Below are 21,605 nucleotides of genomic sequence, written 5' to 3'. Positions count from 1 at the left end.
CGAATAGAATAGAATGAAATAAATATTTAATTTTAAATAAATATTAGTATTTGTAATGAATAAAAAGTTCGGTCAAAATGATATAAAAAATAAAATTAAGCAAAATAAAAAAACGCTCTGCTTTTATTTTGAAAGGACCCGTTGATTCGCCCTTTCTACCTTAGCGTCCGTTGCTTCGCATTACTTTTAGGGCGAATGACAGATGATTTTAAACGCTGGTGTTATTTTCCATCCCCGCTTTTAAAGAAGTCGTGCGTTGTTGTTATTTTTTCTCCTGCTTTTATTCTTCTGTTATGTGTATGACTGGTCTGATTTAATCGCCCATTGGATTATAAGAGACTGTTGACATCGTCCTAAATCTTTCCTCCGGTTCAGCCTGAAGACATTCCTGCACAGATCTCTTATCGACACACTTGATGGACCTTTTTTACGATTGCATGGCCAATATCTGCATCTGAATCGCCATGTAGGCAAAGTGTAGTGTGTAATAACGCTCGCCAGGTGACACGCCAGCCAGGTAAAGTCTGTTGGCCGTGGAGCTCGCCTGATCTGCTGAAGTGAGAGGTTGGATCAGGGCAATGCTCGGGGGAGCAGTGATTTAGGAGATGCGTGAGTATGAGGACAGTTTGCATGGGCTGGAGGGGGAGTCGGATCTTTTCCCCCCTCCGCCACTACGGCACCCGGGCCGCCGGGAGCGGATGAACATCCAGAAGAGCAGCGTCTGCTCCAGGGCTTACTTCGTGGTGGTGATGGCCTTCTTCCACATCTACATAATTAATATCATAGCTTTGCTTCTTTATGTGCACTATAACACGGGGTCTGGGGAGCAGGATGTGCCCCTTGAGAAGAGTGCTAGTGTCCCAGGACCCATGCCTACTGAACACCAATCCCCATCCCCAAACCTGAGCCCAGAGCTCTCCTTCCATCTGCCTCGCCTGGAGGGCATTCGGGTACATGCTCCCTCTCATTATTGATTATTCATTATGTGAAATATGATGTTTCTATCCTGTTCTGCCTTTCCATTTCAAAAGGGGATTTTTTTTTTAAAGAAAGAAAAGTCAACAATATTATTATTGTATGCATTATGTCACGTTCTGAGATAACATTATCATACTTGTCTGTTCCAAATAATGTATTGTGGAATATATACAATTTAGCCCTAATCTGTGTAAATTAATGTCAAGTACAATCTACCCCGGTGGATTGCTATACTAACAGAAAACATGAGACATGTTTTTTTTTTATATTTCATGATGCATTCCTAATCACCTAAGCATGACAGTATTAACAGTAATACATTAAGACTGGAGGGGGCGAAGTAGAAATTCAGAAAACATTTCTCCCTTAAAGGCACAATATGTAAAATCTTAGGGTTAAAATATCCAAAAAGCACTAGAACAATGTTATATATTTTGTGTACTTGTGTACTTACATTATCCCAAATGTTTCCAAGAATGTTTAAATCCAGAGGAATAAGCCATTTTAACCAGGACACGGAGCGTGTTATACCCACGCGCGTTACCCTCGGATTTATTTTGTAGAAGCCATGGAAACACCAAAGACGCTTTAATATATAATGTGTTTATTAGACAGGTGAGCAACTGTTTGGAGACATTCATCAACAGAAAACGAATCATTGTTATGCAGCTCAACACATTTAGTCTTATTGTTTAAATCTGGTTTTCTTGATTTACCGCGAGTAACATGTTTTATCATGCCTAATATCCATTAAACATTACATATTGTGCCTTTAAATGTCAAATTCTAAACATTTTTCGCACAAAGAAAGTGTTTACTTTTTTATTATACGCATCCCACTGGGGGCGGTGTGATTTTAGTGTTTATTAATGTTTTTAATTTGCTTTCATTTCTATATTTTCAGTTTTTATTTTAGCTGAGGTTCTACTAGTTTTATTATGTGTGCAGGGCAGACAAAGAAGAGGAGAAGGAGGAGAGGTGTATTCAAATTGCAGTCAAACGGAGTTTATTAAACAAAACAAAGAAGATAATCCAAAACCAGAAACACGGGATAAATAACAGGAACAGCATAGACAAGAACTGAAACTGAGGGCTTAAATATACAGAGGAAAATAGATGGGACACATGAATCAATAACGACGGAAACCAAGTCAGTAACCAAGGCTGTGTTGGAAATCGCGCCCCTATAGCAAACTCAAATTCACTATTCCCTACATTCACTAGTATAGTCCACTTGAAGGAGTGAATGAAAATGAGTGAGGGAATACGGACACTGAGAGCCGGAAGGGTTGCCGCTTTTACATAGTTTGTGTTTGCTGTTTAATAATCATTTGAAGCTTAGCAAACTGGCAGCTCCAGTAATGAAAAGATGATCTGAAACTCTGTCATGGAAACTAGCATGTATAAACCTTAATTAAACAATTTAATAATCAATTAAAAAGGAATTAATATGATCTGCATGATGTTACGCTGTAGCCACATTGGACTAGCAGTTTGGGAAATGGATGGATGGATGATTCAGCTGCGGACGCCATCTTCTGGTCAGATACAGGAATTCGTTCAGCGTGACTCTCACAGTGCATTATGGGTATTCTCTAGCAGTTGAGTTTACATCAGTTGATGGCTGCGTCTGAAAACCTAGGCAGTGACTCGTTGCCTTATCAGACAATGGCTTATAAGGCAGCGTTTGGGCATGAAGGCACCTCACGAAACTGATTTCGGACAGACTTCTTAGTCAGTGTAACCGTTTAATGATCTACAGCAAAATAAAGAGAGCTTTAGTGAGAACTAAACACATATTTAACTACTACATTAGTAATTTCTCGCTAGAAATGACATCAGAAGTGGAAAATGTTGGTAAAAAACGTACATTTACACACAAACTGACCAATAAATGCAGCTTTCGGACGCCATCTTTTTTCCCCAACTCAACTGTCACAGAAAGGAAAGCACAGGATTGTGGGATATCAAAGGCAGCGAAGGATACAGATGAAGATGAAGTGAAGCGAACATTAGATTCGGACGTGCCTTGATGCCTTCCTGCCTTGAAATGTGTTCTCCGAAGGCAGCATTTTCCAGGTTTCGGACGCAGACGTACTCTCGTTTTTGCGGTGCATTGTGGGATTGAGTGAGTGTCATGATTTCGGACACCACTACAAATGGCTGTCCCCTCAAATAGATCAAATAGGTTGTCCCCTCGATTTCGGACATAGACTATGAAAACGAACAAGAAGCGGGAACATCGGGAACAAAGGGCATAAGACCAGAAACACAAAGGCTATAAAACAGAACCTAAACCTGACAGTGCTTCTGTCACACTTTATTAGTACTACTATAATATAGACTTATTTTATTTTAGTTAGTTGCCAAGGCTGGTTTTCTTTTTTTAGGTTTTTTAAAAAAATCTAATATTTTATTTTATTTCAGCATTATTTGAATTATTTCAAGACAATTTATAGCTGTGCAGAATTTAAATAATCACATGTTTATACATTTTTTTATCTTGATATGTTTAAAATGCCTTTAATATCCGTCTGTGCCAGCTATCCAAGTCATTATTCCCTCATTCAGTAGTGAAGACAGTGAGTGAGTGATTTATGTATGCATAATGTGTTAATGAGACTTGCATCTTATATCTTTTCTACTCAGGTTGGACATGTGCAAAGAGTTTCTCTTGTTCCTGACCGGACCCATAACATGCGCACCCTCAGCTTGAAACCACTGCTGTTTGGTGAGTTTCATCTGTAGAGATACATTTTTATATATTAAAGGGATCGTTTAATTCATGAACTGTATCGGTTTTAGTCCATTTCTTAGGATTTTTTCAAAAGCGGGGGTACAGGCTAACAGGTTAAAGCTTGTCAATGGAGAGTGGCCAGACTCTCTGTTCAAATGAAATGTACGAGAGTCCCAAAAATGAATTAAGTCAATTCGGTCATCATTTACTCGCCCTTAAAGGAACACTCCACTTTTTTTGAAAATAGGCTCATTTTACAAGTCCCCTAGAGTTAAATAGTTGAGTTTTACCGTTTTTGAATCCATTCAGCCGATCTTTGTATCTGGCGTTAGCACTTTTAGCATAGCTTAGCATACATCATTGATTCTGATCAGTCCATTAGCATCTCATTCAAAAAATGACCAAAGACACTTTCAATATTTTTCCTATTTAAAACTTGACTCTTCTACAGTTACGTCGTGTGCTAAGACCAATTGAAAATGAAAAGTTGCGATTTTCTACACCTATATGGCTAGGAACTACTTTCTCATTCCTGCGTAATAGTCGCGGATATTCGCGGCCGTACCATGGCTGCAGCGGCGCAATGATTTGTTGGTATTCTGTGAAACTGGTGGTAGTTACACCTTCGACTTACTATCACAGCCCTTTACAACACACAGAACCATGGCTAATCACACAACACAATTTGTCGGCTGCAAGCCTGAAACTTTCTCTGCAACTACACAAACTTAGTGCCGGTCACATTGAAAGTTACCTAGCTGGACTACTTTCAGGCGCTGTAATATCATTGCGCCGCTGCAGCCATGGTACGACCGCGAAGATCCGCGACTATTACGCAGGAATGAGAAAGTAGTTCCTAGCCATATAGGTGTAGAAAATCGCAACTTTTCATTTTCAGTTGGTCTTAGCACACGATGTAACTGTAGAAGAGTCAACTTTTAAATAGGAAAAATATTGAAAGTGTCTTTGGTCATTTTTTGAATGAGATGCTAATTGACTGATCAGAATCAATGATGTATGCTAAGCTATGCTAAAAGTGCTACCGCCAGATACAAAGATCGGCTGAATGGATTCAAAAACGGTAAAACTCAACTATTTAACTCTAGTGGACTTGTAAAATGAGCCTATTTTCAAAAAAAGTGGAGTGTTCCTTTAAGTTGTTCCAACCCTGTATGAGTTTCTTTCTTCTGCTGAACTCAAAAGAAGCTATTTTGAAGAATGTCAGTAACCAAACAGTTGATGAGCCCCATTGACTTCCATAGTATGAGGAAAAAAATATAATGCAAGTCAATGGGGTCCATCAACTGTTTTATTACCGACATCCTTTAAAATATCTTCTTTTGTGTTCGACAGAAGAAAGAAACTCATACAGGTTTGGAACAACTTGAGGGCGAATAAATGATGACAGAATTTTCATTTTTGGGTGAACTAACCCTTTAATTATGGATGTGCAAGTAGCTTTGAGATTAATGACAGAAAATGGACACGTTGACTCTACTTTAAAAAAAAACAAACATTTTAAATCGTTTAATATCTTTTAAAAAATATAGTGCAATGATCTTCTATTATTTACAACATTATGAACACACTGAGATGAGACGTTTTTAAACACCTCTTTGTCCCGCCATCTGAACCTCTACCCTCTACACCGATGGCTTTTCCACTTGCGTGCCGCTTGGTTGAGGGGCCGCTGGCGTTTTCCCCAGCTGAAAGCTTTAGTGACTAGCAGTCTCTTGCCTGTCACAGTGCCTGTCAACAGAAAGGTTCCCCCGTCGGGATGGTTGCGGGTCAGGTTGCCCACACAGGTGGCGTCTCGCTCCAGCCACAGTGTCAGACGACTCCTCATTTCCCCTCCCAGAAGCGGGCCGTGCTTTAGGACCTCCAGCCGAGAACCCAGGGAGAACATGGTCAGGACAGAACTACTGGAGTTCAGTTTGGACAGACGCACTTTAACCACTAGCAGAGAGAAGGGAATGAATGAGTAATGAGTTTCAGCATTAATCATTGTTGGTGAACAAGCTTCTTACCAAAGTCACTTTTACAGAAGAGGTCGAGCAGTTCTTTGGACGACGTGGTCTCCTCTAACTCACAATCTGTGCAGCTCGCACGCGGCACCACTGAAACAGACCACAAAACCAGTTTGATGGAGAAAACCCAGCGTTGTTTCTGTCTACATGGCTCTTCAAAAGTATGGTAGAAAAAAAAGATCTTTAGTTACCTCTGCCTTCATTGCTGGTGCCGTTTTGCATATGCTCAACTGAGGAAATGCACATTAGGTGATCTTTGGGAAACTGGTCACATTGTAGTATTCTGGGCCAGGGGTAACCGTAGCAGTTCATGATGGGGGCACAGCTGTCCCGTACCGACGCACACAAACTCCTACACGGTGAAATGATCCTGAAAAGTGACGAGAGACACATTCACTGATTGGTCGGAGCTTTGTGAGGATTTGATGTGGAAAAGTAGCTGAAGATGTCTGGTTTCTGAACCCACACCTTGAAGTATTTTCATTGGTCCATCGCAGAGCCATGTTTAAGATTTGGAGCACGGAAAGTAATAAAAAAAAGAATTAAAAATAGCAACAATTGCTATTGTTTCTATTGCAATAAAGCAAACATTTTTTATATATATATATATATGTGACCCTGGACCACAAAACCAGTCATAAGTTGCACGGGTATATTTGTGGCATTAGCCAACAATACAATACATTGTGTGGGTCAAAATTATCGATTTTTCTTTTATACCAAAAATCATTAGGATATTAAGTAAAGATCATGTTCCATGAGATATTTTGTCAATTTTATACTGTAAATATATAAAAAATTATAAGTAGTAGTAATATGCGTTGCAAAGGACTTCATTTGGACAACCTTAAAGGCGATTTTCTCAATATTTACATTGCACCCTCAGATTCCAGATTTTCAAATAGTTGTATCTCGGCCAAATATTGTCCTATCCTAACATCAATGGAAAGCTTATTTATTCAGCTTTCAGATGATGTATAAATCACAATTTCAAAGAATGTACCCTTATGATTGGTTTTGTGGTCCAGGGTATATATATATATATATATATATATATATATATATATATATATATATATATATATATATATATATATATATATATATATATATATATATCAAATTCAATTGATTTAATCAAACAGAAATGAATGTAATCCAATAAACACATTCTTGCTTAAGCAAGAGTATTGTCTTGCTATATCGTCATTTCTTTTGTGGCACAAATTTCATTGCAGGTGATTTTCACTTCCACTTGACATTAGTGCTCATTTGCATGACAATCACACCATTTAACTGATTTAAATGCCATGTAACATTGACCACAACTGAAATGATATCCACAATATATTTGGACCCACTTTATATTAGGTGGCCTTAACTACTATGTACTAACATTTTAACTAATAATTTGATACATTGCACTTATTGTGTACATACATGTTTTTACATTGTACTTACATTTAAAAAAATACCTGCATGTAATTACGTCTGTAATTAATTTCTGTAGTTACATTTGTAATTACACTGTTGACACTTCCCTTACACCAAACCCTACCCTTAAACTTACCCATACCACCACACCTGTCCCTAACCCTACCCTTAAACTTACCCATACCACCACACCTGTCCCTAACTTTACCCGTATCCCACCTCAATATCAGCAAAAGTATTTTGCAATACAATTTGAACACAGTAAGTACATTGTACTTATTTTTTGATGTAAGTACATAGTAGTTAAGGCCACCTAATATAAAGTGGGGCCATATATTTTTTAACATCATCTAGTTGTAATGGTCAGTCTATTTAGAAGTAGGTCTTACCTCTCGAGGCACACTGGAGCGAAGAGCGAGCACAGGAAGATGCGGGCGTGCGGGTGGCACTCTCGGGCGAGGAGCGGCAGCCAGCTGGTGCTCTGCTGCACCGCTTCAGCTGGAGATTCGTGTCCCAGCAGGTTGGGTATCCGCATGCTGTTGTAGCCCAGACCCTGGCACAGGGCCATGTTGGTTGGGATGGGCACACAACGAGAGGATCCCTGGAGTTCCCAGTGTCCGTTGGGCATGGCATTGACGCCCAGGCCAAGCAGAAGCAGCAGTAGAGCGGACGCTGTCAGCATCATAGTCCAGAGTTGGAGGGTCAGTGTAAGGTAGTGTCAGAGTAAATCAGTAATAGGTGTATTTATACACCACTCCCTGAGGCCCATTTGGGAGTGGGCGGGACTTTGCAGGACGTGAAATTGGATTGGTTAGGGAGGGTGTGTATGTGTGACTGTGTGTGACTTGCCGGTTCTTCTGTTTCTCTGCTGGAGATGATGAACAGTGAGCTCTACTGTACCACACACTTCAGTTTTGCTCTTTTTTTTTTCTTGAAGATTGCGACGTTAATAATATAACACAATAGATTACCCACGAGGCAGAGGAGGGGTTCACATGCTGATGGATGGATGGATGGATGGAAAGTTAGATGGATGGATGGATAGAAAGTTAGATGGATGATAAATAGACAGATAGATAGATAGACAGACAGACAGACAGACAGACAGACAGACAGACAGACAGACAGACAGACAGACAGATAGATAGATAGATAGATAGATAGATAGATAGATAGATAGATAGATAGATAGATAGATAGATAGATAGATAGATAGATAGATAGATAGATAGATAGATAGATAGATAGATAGATAGATAGATAGATAGATAGATAGATAGATAGATAGATCATTTTCGTGGGGACTGTATGAGAAGTTGTCAGACAGTGAAAGTGTAAAGGTTAAACCCCTGAGGAAGGGTTGGCTGTGACAGAGGTGTGTGAAAGGAAGTGTGTAAGTGTGAGAGGGCTGGAGTCGCGTCTGTGCGTGTGTGATGCTGAGGAGTTTTTCTTCCCCTGCTGGGAGCACTACACAATGTCTACCCCAAAAATGGCCCTCACTTCCTGTCCACTCCATTCCCAGGACCCATTCTTTCCCCTCATCCAGTCTAATGAGTTAGAGCAACTGCATCTCTCGCAGACAACCCATGCGGAAGAGCTTTACGAAGAGCGTGTGCGTCTTTGTGCGTGTATATGTTTATGCGTTATCTGCATTTGAATGGCACAACACAATAACGGTGATAGATAACACTGAAAGCTATATACAGCGATCTAAATCACTGGGCACTCACTCATCCCAGAGAAACAATGGCCCCCCCAGAACACATTAATGGCACAGTCTCATTAACACTCTCAATGGGTCAGGCAATACCATCAGTCCTAAAGAGGGGGATGGGCGCAAATCATTAGATTTGATAAGTTGATGGCCACTGTTCACTATATTAGCTATTTAAAAAAGTGAACACTGCCCAGACGAAACAAATCTTAATATATACTGTACCAGTCAGACATATTTTAATAATAGTAAAGTCATCAAGACTAAAACAACACAAATGAAAGTATTGTTTAGTTATTCCATTTTAATTGTATTTCATTTTTTATTCATTAAATATTTATTTCCAAACAATATATACGTTTTATAAACAATTAATTTAATTATTAAAAAATACCCTGTTTTCATTCTTATTCAGGCACTTACATTTCTCGAAATTAAGCATAAACCTTTTTGATTAAATGTTTTTTAAGATAACGTATTTAGTCCAAACTTCAGTGACCGGTTGCATAGACTATTTATTTTTTCTTTAAGACTGGTCATAATTTAAGTACATAAAATGGTAGATTAGTGTAATTTGAATCTGAAAAGTAAGCCTGATTACCCCTTGGCTCACTGCTAGTTGGTCTTAAAATAGATCCAGTCAGACTGACTGGTACTTCTTTGCTACCAACATCTGTTCAAGCCCTCCTCACATTCATCTGAAAATGATGGTTCTCACCAAATGAGAATTGATGACATTAACACCCGTTTGCAGTGAAGTGCGGCGGTGGGCAGGTCTGTTGATTAGCCCTATATAGTGTGACTGTGATCCTTTAATCCTTTAGTCTAATCTCATAATGTTCTCCCCCTCGTCGATGTCCTCTCTGTCTGCCTCTCACAGACACTTACTGCTACAATAGATCAAACAGGGGTGCTCTGAAATCATGTCAGCTTTTAAGACGCTCTTAACACATTGTTAAGAGGTGTGCTGGGATCTTCTGCTGATAAGCAACACCCTAGCAACCACATAGCAACGGTCTGGCATTCACCATACCACTCCTAGCATCACTGAGGCAAGTTTGCCACCATGAAATAGCAACTATACTATTTTTTTAAATTATACCTATAACTTTGCTATAATAACTAACTGTAATCCAATAAAAAATGCAGAGGTTTTTATTTGCAAAATAAAAGTCTGCTAAATAAATACCAGCAGTACTTGATGTTCACAGATAAATGGTACGTTTAAATTCTATACTGTTTTGTTTAAACAAATTGAAAGTAGGAGATTGAACTAAAATCAATCATTTTAAATGTTACACGTTAATTTAGGCGTCACACCAGTATAATGTACAGTATGAAATGGATATTGTGAGATTTACTGAAGATTACATTTAAGAGTGGGATTTACATTATTTGTGTTTTAAAGCCACAATATGTAATGTTTCGCCGCTAGAGGTCGCTTCTTCAAAACAGAGGTGTAGCTTGATGACGCCTTGATTTCGCAGAGCTTTTATTATCCCTCAGTCGCCGCTTCCGCTTCTTCCGCTCATGTGTATGTGAGTAACGCAGCTGTTTTATCATATTAGAAACATCTGAGTGTGTTGAAAGTTATGCTTTAATGCTACTCTGTGTGTTCACTCGGCGGCTACTATGAGACACTTGTTCACACTGTAGTGAGCTAGATGATATTAGGCATGATAAAACATGGTACTCGCGATTAATCAAGAAAACAAGATTTAAACAACAAGACTAAATGTGTTGAGCTGTATAACAATGAGGGAAATGAGCATGAACAATTATCTATTCAATACCAACTAATGTGTAATGTTGGCTGATAACCAATATGCGTGTGTGTGTGTGTGTGTGTGTGTGTGTGTGTGTGTGTGTGTGTGTGTGTGTGTGTGTGTGTGTGTGCTTGTTTATGTGATTTATGAGGACACAAATTTGTATAATGACATGGGTATTACACTGGTATTACAACATCAAGGTGGTTTATGAGGACATTTCAAATGTCCCCGTAAATCAAATCGCTTTAAAAACATATTAAACAATGTTTTATTAAAAATGTAAAAATGCAGAATGTCTCCTGTGAGGGTTAGGTTTAGGGGCAGGGGCAGTGTAGGGGGATAGAATATACAGTTTATACAGTATAAAAACCATTACGCCTATGGAGAGTCCTCATAATGCTGTTGCACCAACATGTGTGTGTGTGTGTGTGTGTGTGTGTGTGTGTGTGTGTGTGTGTGTGTGTGTGTGTGTGTGTGTGTGTGTGTGTGTGTGTGTGTGTGTGTGTGTGTGTGTGTGTGTGTGTGTGTGTGTGTGTGTGTGTGTGTGTGTGTGTGTGTGTGTGTGTGTGTGTGTGTGTGTGTGTGTGTGTGTGTGTGTGTGTGTGTGTGTGTGTGTTTGTGTGTGTGTGTGTGTGTATGTACACTACTGTTCAAATATTTGGGGTTCTTACTATTTTCTTTAAAATGTTTTTGAAAGAAGTTTTATGCTCACCGATGTTGCATTTTTTAAAATCAAAACTACAGTCAAAGCAGTAATATTGTGAAATATTATTGCAATTTAAAATAACCGTTTTCTATTTGAATATATTTTAAAATTTAATTTATTCCTGTGATGCAAAGCTGAATTTTCAGCATCATTCATGACCACATGATCCTTCAGAAATCATTCTAATATGCTGATTTGATGCTCAAGAAACATTTTTAATTATTATTATTATTATTATTATCAGTGTTGAAAAAAGTTGTGATGCTCAGCATTTTTGTGGAAACCGTGATATATTATTTCAGGATTGTCAATTTTTTTTAACAGCATTCATTTAAAATAGAAATATTTTATAACAGTGTAAATGTCTTGACTGTCACTTCATCAATTAAATGCATCCTTGCTAAATAATAATAATAATATATATACACACACACACACACACGCACACACGCACACACACACACCGCCTGGCAAAAAAAGTCGCTGTTTGGATTTAAATAGACAAATACTTAAGAGTCTATGATTGGATGATTATTGCAGTGATTATTATGTTTCTAGCATGTTATATGTTTGCCAACAGTTCTTCTAACCCTAATTTATGGATTGTGTAGCTTTTCATTTCTTACACAACCATGTAGGAAGACACATCATGGCCATATTCAAGGATGACAATGTCAAGATTCATCAGCTCAAACTGTGAAAGAATGAAGAATCATTTTCACACTTGAAGCATCTCTCTGAGTCCAGTCCTTAAATTCACTGAGAGTCTTTGGGATGTGCTGGAGGAGACTTTACAGAGTGCTGGACTCTTGCATGGTCATTACAAGATCTTGACCAAACATTGACGCACCTCTTGATGGAAATAAATGTTGCGATGTTATCAATTAGGAGAACTAGAAGAACTGTGTCCAAACATATAACATGCTAGAAACACAATAATCACAGCAAGTATTTGCCTATTTAAATCCATACACATACACACACACACCTCCTAGCAGTGCATGAAGTGACGTCTGCATGTTGATGTGTGTTCCAGAGATCCCAGGGTTCCTGAGCGTGGAGGAGAGCAGTGTGGTGATGCAGCTGGCCCAGCTGAAGGGCTTGACCCACAGCTCTCTCCTCACGACCCCTGACAGCCAGGAGGAGCAGCTCACTCAAGATGAGCTCTTCAGCCTGCTCGACCTCAACCAGGACGGCCTTCTGCAGAGGGAGGAGGTCAGGCACCGTCATTCTACACTTATTGCTGGAGTTGAACCTTAAATGTATCCATTCAAGAGCTTAAAGGGGAGGGGAATCTGTCATCATTTACTCACCCCGATGTCTTTTCTGTGAAATAAATAGTTGTGGTTGAGGGGAATATTTTCACTGAATAATGAATTTCGGTAAAACGTTTTAGTGCTTCTTTGATAGCTTAATATCTCATTTGTTGTTCCACGGAAGAATCTCGTGCAGGTTGGAATGACATGAGGGGGAGTAGATTTTTTCTATTTTTTGAGTGAACTCTCCTTTTCGAGGATTAAAGTAAATATGGAGGGGAACTAAGAGGGTAATGAAATGAATTTTCCCAGAATTAAAAGCATCTGTTCTGCCACAGATTTTGAGTCTGTCCCATTCGACTGATGGATCTTGGCTAAGCTCATACAATTTACGGAAAATCCACACGGGGCTTGAGACCAACCCTTCTGGTAAGTGAAGTGTGTGTGTGTGTGTGTGTGTGTGTGTGGAGGGTCTGATACAATGACACAACATGCAGTGTTTTCTAGCAGCTTCCGGATGGATCCTATTAGAGTCTCATTAATATGAGGGTTACACACACACACACATCCGCCTCACATATACGGATTGAGGTAGTGTCCCCTCTTCCGGTCCCCCTGCCCTATTGTCTGGAGAGCATCCCGCTGTGGTTCGGTTCCGGAGGGGAAAGAGTGAAGACTCACTGATCCGCAAGTAAAGGAGAAAAAGACAAATGCTATTCTCTTTATTCTCGCCTTGTTCATTGTCACGCTGCCGTCAACTGTATTTTTTTTTTTTGCTGTTTGCTGAGACGAGCATCTCTATTACTCATACTTAAAGTTGAGGATTTAACCCCCCCCAAACCTCAATATGAAACCCCAGCATGTAACTTGTCCCGCACCATTTGTGAATTTGTTACCGACATGAATGATAACTGAAATCCTGCGGCTTGTTGACGAATCCCAATGAGTTACAATGAAGTAATGATCCAAGCCATATAAAGAAACTAGAATATCATCGAGACTTGGCTTGACTTGGACCTGAAGGAAGCCCTAGCAACCACGTGACAATGCATTCAAACACACAACCATATAGCAACACTACATAACAATAAACTAGTATTGCACCACTCATTTTCTTTCAAATTCCAGTTAATGTAATTTTTTTATCATGACATCTTGCTTTAAATGGTCAAATAGAAGCTTAATGTGCAGATTGAGAATGAGATTTGTGTCTGGTGTGTGTTTGCAGGAGTTTTGTCTCTGCAGGAGTTTAAGCGTGTCAGTGGTGGAGTGTTGCAGTACAGCGGAGCTGGTCAAGGCCGCGACGGACACGCCGAGGTCAGGCAGAGAAGCACACACACACGGCTTTATCTCGGAGAGGGCACACACCACCTGCTGAAGAGCATCAGAAACAGGTGATACATCCTGATGGGCGCAGTAGTGGTTAAAGCTCAGGGCTGGGAATCAAAAGGATCCTGGTTCCATCCGTCACAATCGTGCACTTGAAGATACTTCACCCTGAAATTAAAAGTCTTATATTTTTTGGTCCTTGTACCTTCTGGTCATCTGCCACCTGTGAATTTGTTTGTTGTAGATTTTTTTTCTTTTTGTTTAAGAAACTGGATAAGAATTAAAGGGATAGTTCACCCAAAAATGAAAATTACCCCATGATTTACTCACCCTCAAGCCATCCTAGGTGTATATTACACTCTTCTTTCAGACGAATACAATGTCCTGGCTCTTCCAAGCTTATGGCAGTGAATGACTGCCCAAAATTTGAAGCCCAAAAAAGTGCATCCATCCATTATAAAAGTGCTCCGCACGGCTCCGAGTTAATAAATGGGTTTGTGTAAGAAAAATATCCATATTTAAAACTTCATAAAGTAAAATAGCTAGCTTCCGGCGGACCTCCTTCCCTATACATGTGAAAAGTTTCGCATTTTGCTGCGCTCCAAAGTTCAGTTTTGGTGAACTCTGACCTGCGAATTCGCATCACATGAAGACGTGTTAAGACGTGTTACTTGTAGAATATCGATACGTCACGGCATGACCTCTTTGCTGAATTAAAAGAACAATATTTTTGCAGTAAAGATGAGTAGATTGTATATTTTTACATTTTGAGTTACTTGAATTCCTATTTATCATACAGTATGTTGAATAAAAAGACGCTTCAGAGCGTGATGTCATATCACGACCCTTGCAGTGTCTGAAGAAATGTTGCATCCTCAAAGTCTAGTGTGAGCGCAGCTTTACTGTAAGGCTTGAGTGCAGTGCTGTTGTGCTATATGTGCTATATTTGCAAGAAATAGCCTATATGCAACAGCCAATTATTTTGAAGAAAAGTTTTTTTTTTTTTAAGTGGTGCTTAATATAGAGAGTCATTTTGCAGCACAATCTCCTACATTAACTGTTATTTTGTATGATGGGACTAAGGCTGTAGAGAAAACGGGGTGAGTTGAAAAGGGGCATTTCAGGGCTGCCCACACATGAGAACCAAATATTAGCAGTGAACAATTTTTTTTACTCATGTAACTTTGATTATCTTTTTTTTTCTTAAAAAAAGAAAAACTTTTTTGGACTTCTCAATGACTTTCACTGTATGGACAAACAGTTGAAACTTTTTTTTTTCCTCTCTTTTTTTTGGGACAAAGAACATTTGAAATGTGTGGGGGGTTTTTTTGGACACCTCCTTGTTGACTTTAATTGAATGGACACAAACAGTTGAAATGTGTTTTGTTTTGGACACCTACTCGTTGACTTTCATTTGTATGATAAATGTTAAACACAAGTAAATGATGACACAATTTTCATTTCTGGGTGAACTATCAGTTTTATCCCAGGTTGTGGGATAAAAGGGTTGGTTCTGGTATTTTTCTGGTAGAGTATAATGTCGGAAAGATCATATTTACGAGTGGGAAGCTCTGGATTTTCTTTAAACCCCAATGTTTATTAGTCGGGGCATGTCAGTGAGAAACATTAATTTTAATTAAGAGAAGGTACGCCACCATCTTACTCCGACAAAAGTGACTTGAACGCAGCTGACGTCGTAAACACAACTTCCCAACTCGTAAATACGAACTTCCCAGGAGGACATGAGTCTGTTAAAAAGTCTGCAAAATGGCTTCTCACTTGTTGTTACGTGCTCAGAGGATTTGGGGTATGGCTGTTGGTTTTTCTTTCCCTTACTTTCACTTTCTCCGTTATCACCTCTCAGGGCGATACTAGTGGCTGGTGTGCTGTCAGTTATCATTACGACTGAATGGGCGTTGTGGTGATAAAAGGGCAGACGAAAACCGCAAACAGCAGGAGGAGGAGGAGGGAGGGGGATTGTTTGTTTGCCTGCCACTCTTTGTCTTTGTCTTTTTGCGTGTTTTGGTTTTTGTTGTCATTTATTCTTTTGTTTGCTCCTTGAAGAGTATGAATTTGTTCATGAGTTAATTCGTTCTTTTTTTTCTTCTATCTTTTGGTGGTTTGTCCCCAAGTTAGTTTGAATCTTTATTATTTTCCATTGTTTTTCCCTCCAATATTTTATCCCGACCAGGGAGTAGGGAACAGGAAAGCATGTCACGTGACTTCCATTTCGCAACATCTAGGGAAGCGCGGTGTTAACACACTAGGTAAGAAACGGGTGCCATCATTGTATGTTTTGAGTTTGGTAGTTAGTGTAGATTATGTAGGGCGTCTTGAAGATTGTCTTTTTCTTCTTTTTATTTTATTGTGTTAAGTAGTTTAGTTGGGAATGGGATGTAGGTAATGAGTGGGGTTTTGTTTTGTTATTTTCTTTGATTTAGCCCTGTTCAAGTTCCTACTCCCTGGTATCGGTTTTTGTGTGTTTTTTTTTCTCTCCCTCCTAAATGTTATTGTGAATAAATTACCCCGTTTCCTTCATTCAAAACTCCATTTTGCTCTTGTGTTCTTTTTGCATCTGCACCACTGAACGTCTCCCAGAGTTAAGATCCGGGAAAATATTGATTTATTTTATGTTGTGTCCCTCATGCCCTTAGCCATCTTTGGGACGTAACACTTGTGCACTGAAACACAAAGTAGAGCTAGTTTAAGACGTGCACATAAAAGACAAACTATTTTCTTTTCTCCAGAGTGACCCGTTTAACGCGACTGCCGTCCTTATTGGTCGATCTCAGCGAGCCAATGGAAGTTGTCCGTTATGAGCAGGGCGGGTACAGCCACGCCCACCACGACAGCAGCCCCCCCAACCCTGACAGCAGCTGCGCCCACACACATCTGGCAGCAAATAACTCCGCCTCCAACCAAGTTGCATGCAGGTACATTTTAAGACGTTTCGTGTCTGATTCGATTGACTCGTAAAAATGCTGCGGCATAATAAAGGTGTTTCTATTTCCCAGGTATGTGACGGTCCTGCTGTATCTGAACTCGGCGGATGGAGGTGGGCAGACCAGCTTTCCCATGGCTGACAACAGGACGTACGAGGAGGAGGTGAGCCATGTCTTGTTTCTATGGCAACAGGGGGAGGTGAGCTCTGTTGCCATAGCAACCAGCCGGCAACAGGAAGAAGGTCTTGAATTGTGATGGCTATCTTAGGCTCTTGACGTTATTGCACTGTTTGAGGCTTCACTTGTGTGTGTGTGTGTGTGTGTGTGTGTGTGTGTGTGTGTGTCAGGTGTTAGGTGATCTCTCTCAGCAGTACTGTGATAAAGGAAATCTGAAGGTCAAACCTGTAGCTGGAACTGCTCTGCTGTGGTACAACCACCTCTCAGATGGCAATGGTGATTTTCGTAATTATTCCAAACTTTTCACCGGTACTGTATGCATAATGAATATTAATGAACTCGACTCGTCATTCATTTCCATCAGGCTGGGTTGGAGAGTTGGATGAATTCTCTCTCCACGGCGACTGTTCAGTCAATCAGGGCTTCAAATGGACAGGACGAGTGTGGGTGAACATCGACCCTGACCAGCAGCGTCAGGAGCGTTACCAGCGTCTGATCTCGTGGCATCCAGAGGAGCAAAGCGAAAGGCATGATCACGGAGACCTTCACCAAGACCTCTGAACCAGACCTCCTTCTACGCTGATCTAGAGTCAGTTTCCGCTAGACAAGTCCTCATGTGAAGCCTGGTTTAGGAAAACAAAAGCTGGTCTAGTAAGAGATATTCCCGCTGCTGCAAGCTTGACCTTTATATAGCCGTCACCCCCTGCTCCGGTGACATATCATTTAATATTCATGAGTTCAACAGGGAAAATAATAGCTAAACATTCACTGGTGTCGCACAAGTTATACATTCTATATTTATGAAAGAGTTTATTTATTCAGTGTTGCATATTTATTGAAATTATATTTATTTGTCATGTCACTATTTATTAAACGATTTAGTCTTTTATTATTATTTATTCATATTTATAAATGTGTGGTGTGTACATATACAGCTCTGGAAAAAATTAAGAGACCACTCCAAGTTCAGAAATCAATGTTAATCTTTTAATTTTTTTTCCCGAGCTGTATATAAATATAGTCACCTAATGTGTGTCTATTTATCTCAGGTTTGGTTAAGCACAGGTTGTCTTTTTCCATTTTAATGCACTATTTCAAACTAAGAAATTGTCAGATATGTAAGTTAAACTACGAAATAAATAAATTCATACTTGTAGAACGGTATGGGTGGTGTGTTCAGTTAATTGGTCAACTTTTTGTAAGAATTAAGGGGGTTAGTTCACCCAAAAATTAATTTCTGTCATTAATCACTCACCCTCATGTCGCTTCAAACCCGTAAGACCTTCATTCATCTTCAGAACACAAATGAAAATATTTTTGATGAAATCGGAAAGCTTTCTGACCCTTTCATGTGTGATGTGTCTGGGTGCTCATGTGAACCGCGTCTAGAGACTCTCACGGAAGAGAATCAGTTGTTGAATAAAGTTATTTTTGTTTTTTCTGCACACAAAAAGTATTCTCATCGCTTCATAACATTAAGGTTGAACCACTGGAGTCACATGGACTATTTTAATGTCTTAACTTCCTTTCTGGGCCTTCAAAGTGGTAGGTTAATAATGGATTTCATCAAAAATATCTTCATTTGTGTTCTGAAGGAACAAGGGTGAGGAATTAATGACAGAATTCTTTTTGGGAACATTTTTGGGTGAACTAGCCCTTTAAACCTCAATACTCGAACACAGATTTCACTGATACACAAGTGTGCGTTTTCCCCACAAGAGGGCATTATCTTCACTTAAACTGATAAAGGGCTCTGCTTACACATGCACAGCAGCTATAATGCCCTTGCAGCTCTTGTAAGACAGCCGTGTAGGGAACAGCACATTCCAGTCTTACTGCAACAGTGGAGAAAGGTTAGCAACATTTCGATTGGATATGTCCAACACCATCAGATAAGGATGCTAGGGCAACTGACAGACACGGAAGAACGGGACTTCTTGGATTGGTCCACAAGCAGTTTCTGCCCTGCACCCGTCATGAGGACTAATCCCTAAAGTTGAAGCCAACCGCCATAAAAATTCTTTAGGAATTTTTCATCCAGTGATAAATGACCAGATACACCCATGTTCTCAGTGTCCCGTCTGGTGAGACACTACACAGGCCCGTAATTGGGAAGGCAGTAACAGATACATTCAGGTTCTGAGTCTTCCATCTAGAGAGGCTGTCAGATATGACCACGTTCTGAGCCTCCAGTCTGTGAGGAAAGAGGCATTAACAAAGACTACCTTCAGAGTCTTTGTCTAGACAGTGTCAATAACATGTCTCCATGCCAGAGAGACAAAAGCGGATTGACCAAGTTCTGATTGTCTGGCCCAGAAAGGCAGAAGACACGCAGAGACATTAAAGGGGTGGTTGCATGCGATTTAACTTTTTTAACTTTAGTTAATGTGTAATGTTGCTGCTTGAGCATAAACAGTATCTGCAAAGTTACAGCGCTGAAAGTTCAATGCAAACGGAGATATTGTCTTTTAAAATTATAGCAGTTTATTGCCTACAAAAACGGCCGGTTTGGACTACAACAAGCTTCTTCACGGGTTGGTGACATCATAAACCCTTGCTATTAACATAAACACTGCCCCCCCCCCCCCCCCCCCCCCCCCCGAACACACAACAAAGTGGGCGAGGCCACGTCGCAGTCATTATGAAAGAGAGAGAGCTGTTGCAGAACTACAAACTACATTTGGCCATCTAACCAATCTAAGACCATTGCGTTTTTCGGAGGGATGGGCTTTACAGAAGCAGGAAGCAAACGAGCCGTTCAAAGGACAGTGGAGACAGCGGTGTGGAATAAAGGTAAAATATAAGAAAAATATGCCGTTTTTTAAAATAAAAAGAAGTATTAAGACATGTTATACTGCACCCCATAAACACAACCAAGCCTAGAAAAAAACCACGGAAAGCTCTGGAGAGCAAACTTTCACTTCAAGGTTCCTTCGTCTGCGTGTTTCAGATTGTTAAGGATCTTCTGCCCCTACTTCAGGGCCTCATCTGCATGTTCCAGATTTTAGGACCTTTTCTGGTGCTCCACAGATCTTCGTGTTCAGGGCTGTTGAAACGGCTTCCGGCCGCTTTTCTCCACTGCACAGCACCAGTGGAAGACGTGCCATCGGACTGCTCCCTCAACCACGTAAAACGCAAATGTTACCAAACCTCTTTCTAGAGACCATGGCATTGTTGTATATTATCAGTATGTGATCTTCTCATTTACTTAGAAGTAATATAACTGATGCTAGTTAATAACCAACAGGCCCACCCTGCATCTCTCCAGCTTTGAGATGCAGGGCCAAGTGAAATTCTTGGTGGGCCCAGACTTTTAACATTATTTTTTCCCAATAACAAAACTATTTTATAACAAAAGAGGCAGGTCTTGAAAGGAACTCTCTATGTATACAGGGCTCAATGAAAAGGAGCGTTTCTACAGGTTTATTCTGGTCCAGATTTTTACTTGCCCAGCAAACATTTTTACTGGCCCCACCACAAAAAAAAAGTCTTATTAGTATTTTAATAAATATTGAGACAAGTCAACAGTCAGTAGGCTAAGAACAAATTACAAGCAATAGCACATATAAACAGAATAAGGGCAGGACTGAAGGGTCAGGGGACTTGTTTGGGCTCTGCCTACGCTACAAATGACCTCAACTACATCATTATATAGTAGCAAAAAATACACAAAAATGTAATATCCTTTGAGGTCCCTAGAACAATTAATATGCAACATGCCTAGTCAAAGTTTAGAGGTATATTATACAATAAATTACAGGTCTCTCAGACAAGAGAAGATCAAAACCGTGAAATAACACTGAGCAATAAAGCCAGAGATTAACAGTATTTTTTATTGTCATCTCTGTGTCCTCTTATGTCAGATTCTTACATTAAATCAATCACTTCGATCAGAATTGGAAGACTCTGTATGTCTATTACCAATCAAATAACGTCAGTATCAACAAAATCCATCAATGCATTTACACTGTATTTACTATGTAACTCAGGAGCAGCATGAATGAATTTACACTGCAGTTGTATAGCTAATCAGTGTTGGTGTAATGCATTACTAATGAATTATTACTGTAATTTCAAATTAAAGTAAGAATTACTCTTAATTTCTTTGTAATTTAGTTACTTCTGATGTGATTCAAATACTGTACAGACAACAACAACAATTCTAGCTATATTCATCTCTGGTTGAGGTTGATGGGATTTAGAAAGTAGGCCTAATTGGTAGGCTAATAAGTAGAGAAGAGAATAATTGGTAAAGTAATCTAATTACACTGTTGAAGATGTAATTACTAGCTAGTAATTAATTAAATAATAGGCTATTAAATAAAATAATAGGCTACTTTTTAAATATGAAACTAAAACCGACAGTGGTTAGCTACTGTATTAATGAGTGAGTTGAATTCAACTGATTCGTTTAAAGTGCTTATTTATTTTACTTGGCAAACGACTGTATTTATGAATGGGTAGCTTAAATAAATAATAATTTACTCGTCTGATTTGTTCAAATAGGTTGAATCTTTGAGGAATAAGACAGTGTTT

At 39.5% G+C, this 21,605-nt stretch overlaps 2 protein-coding genes across 2 annotated transcripts; one reads left to right on the top strand and one right to left on the bottom strand.

Moving 5' to 3' along the window:
* The first annotated feature begins 151 nt into the window (after positions 1–151).
* p4htma (prolyl 4-hydroxylase, transmembrane a) lies at positions 152–18,232 on the top strand. The gene is made up of 9 exons (XM_079802847.1): positions 152–950; positions 3,628–3,709; positions 12,402–12,580; positions 12,960–13,050; positions 13,850–14,015; positions 16,698–16,883; positions 16,965–17,055; positions 17,240–17,345; positions 17,434–18,232. The coding sequence occupies exons 1-9, from the start codon at positions 606–608 to the stop codon at positions 17,628–17,630; spliced, it is 1,443 nt and encodes a 480-aa protein (XP_079658973.1). The 5' UTR covers positions 152–605; the 3' UTR covers positions 17,631–18,232.
* Positions 5,352–7,861, bottom strand: LOC307117773 (secreted frizzled-related protein 5; the record flags this gene model as incomplete). The annotated part of the gene is made up of 4 exons (XM_079802848.1): positions 5,352–5,671; positions 5,743–5,832; positions 5,934–6,112; positions 7,566–7,861. 4 exons carry the CDS (start codon positions 7,859–7,861, stop codon positions 5,352–5,354), a joined length of 885 nt encoding a protein of 294 aa, XP_079658974.1.
* Positions 18,233–21,605: the final 3,373 nt, after the last annotated feature.

This window comes from Gobio gobio (assembly GCF_949357685.1).
Source record: "Gobio gobio genome assembly, chromosome: 21".
Classification (NCBI taxonomy): Eukaryota; Metazoa; Chordata; class Actinopteri; order Cypriniformes; family Gobionidae; genus Gobio; species Gobio gobio.
The sequence above is the reverse complement of the archived record's forward strand: the minus strand, read 5'-3'. Positions and strand labels throughout refer to the sequence as shown.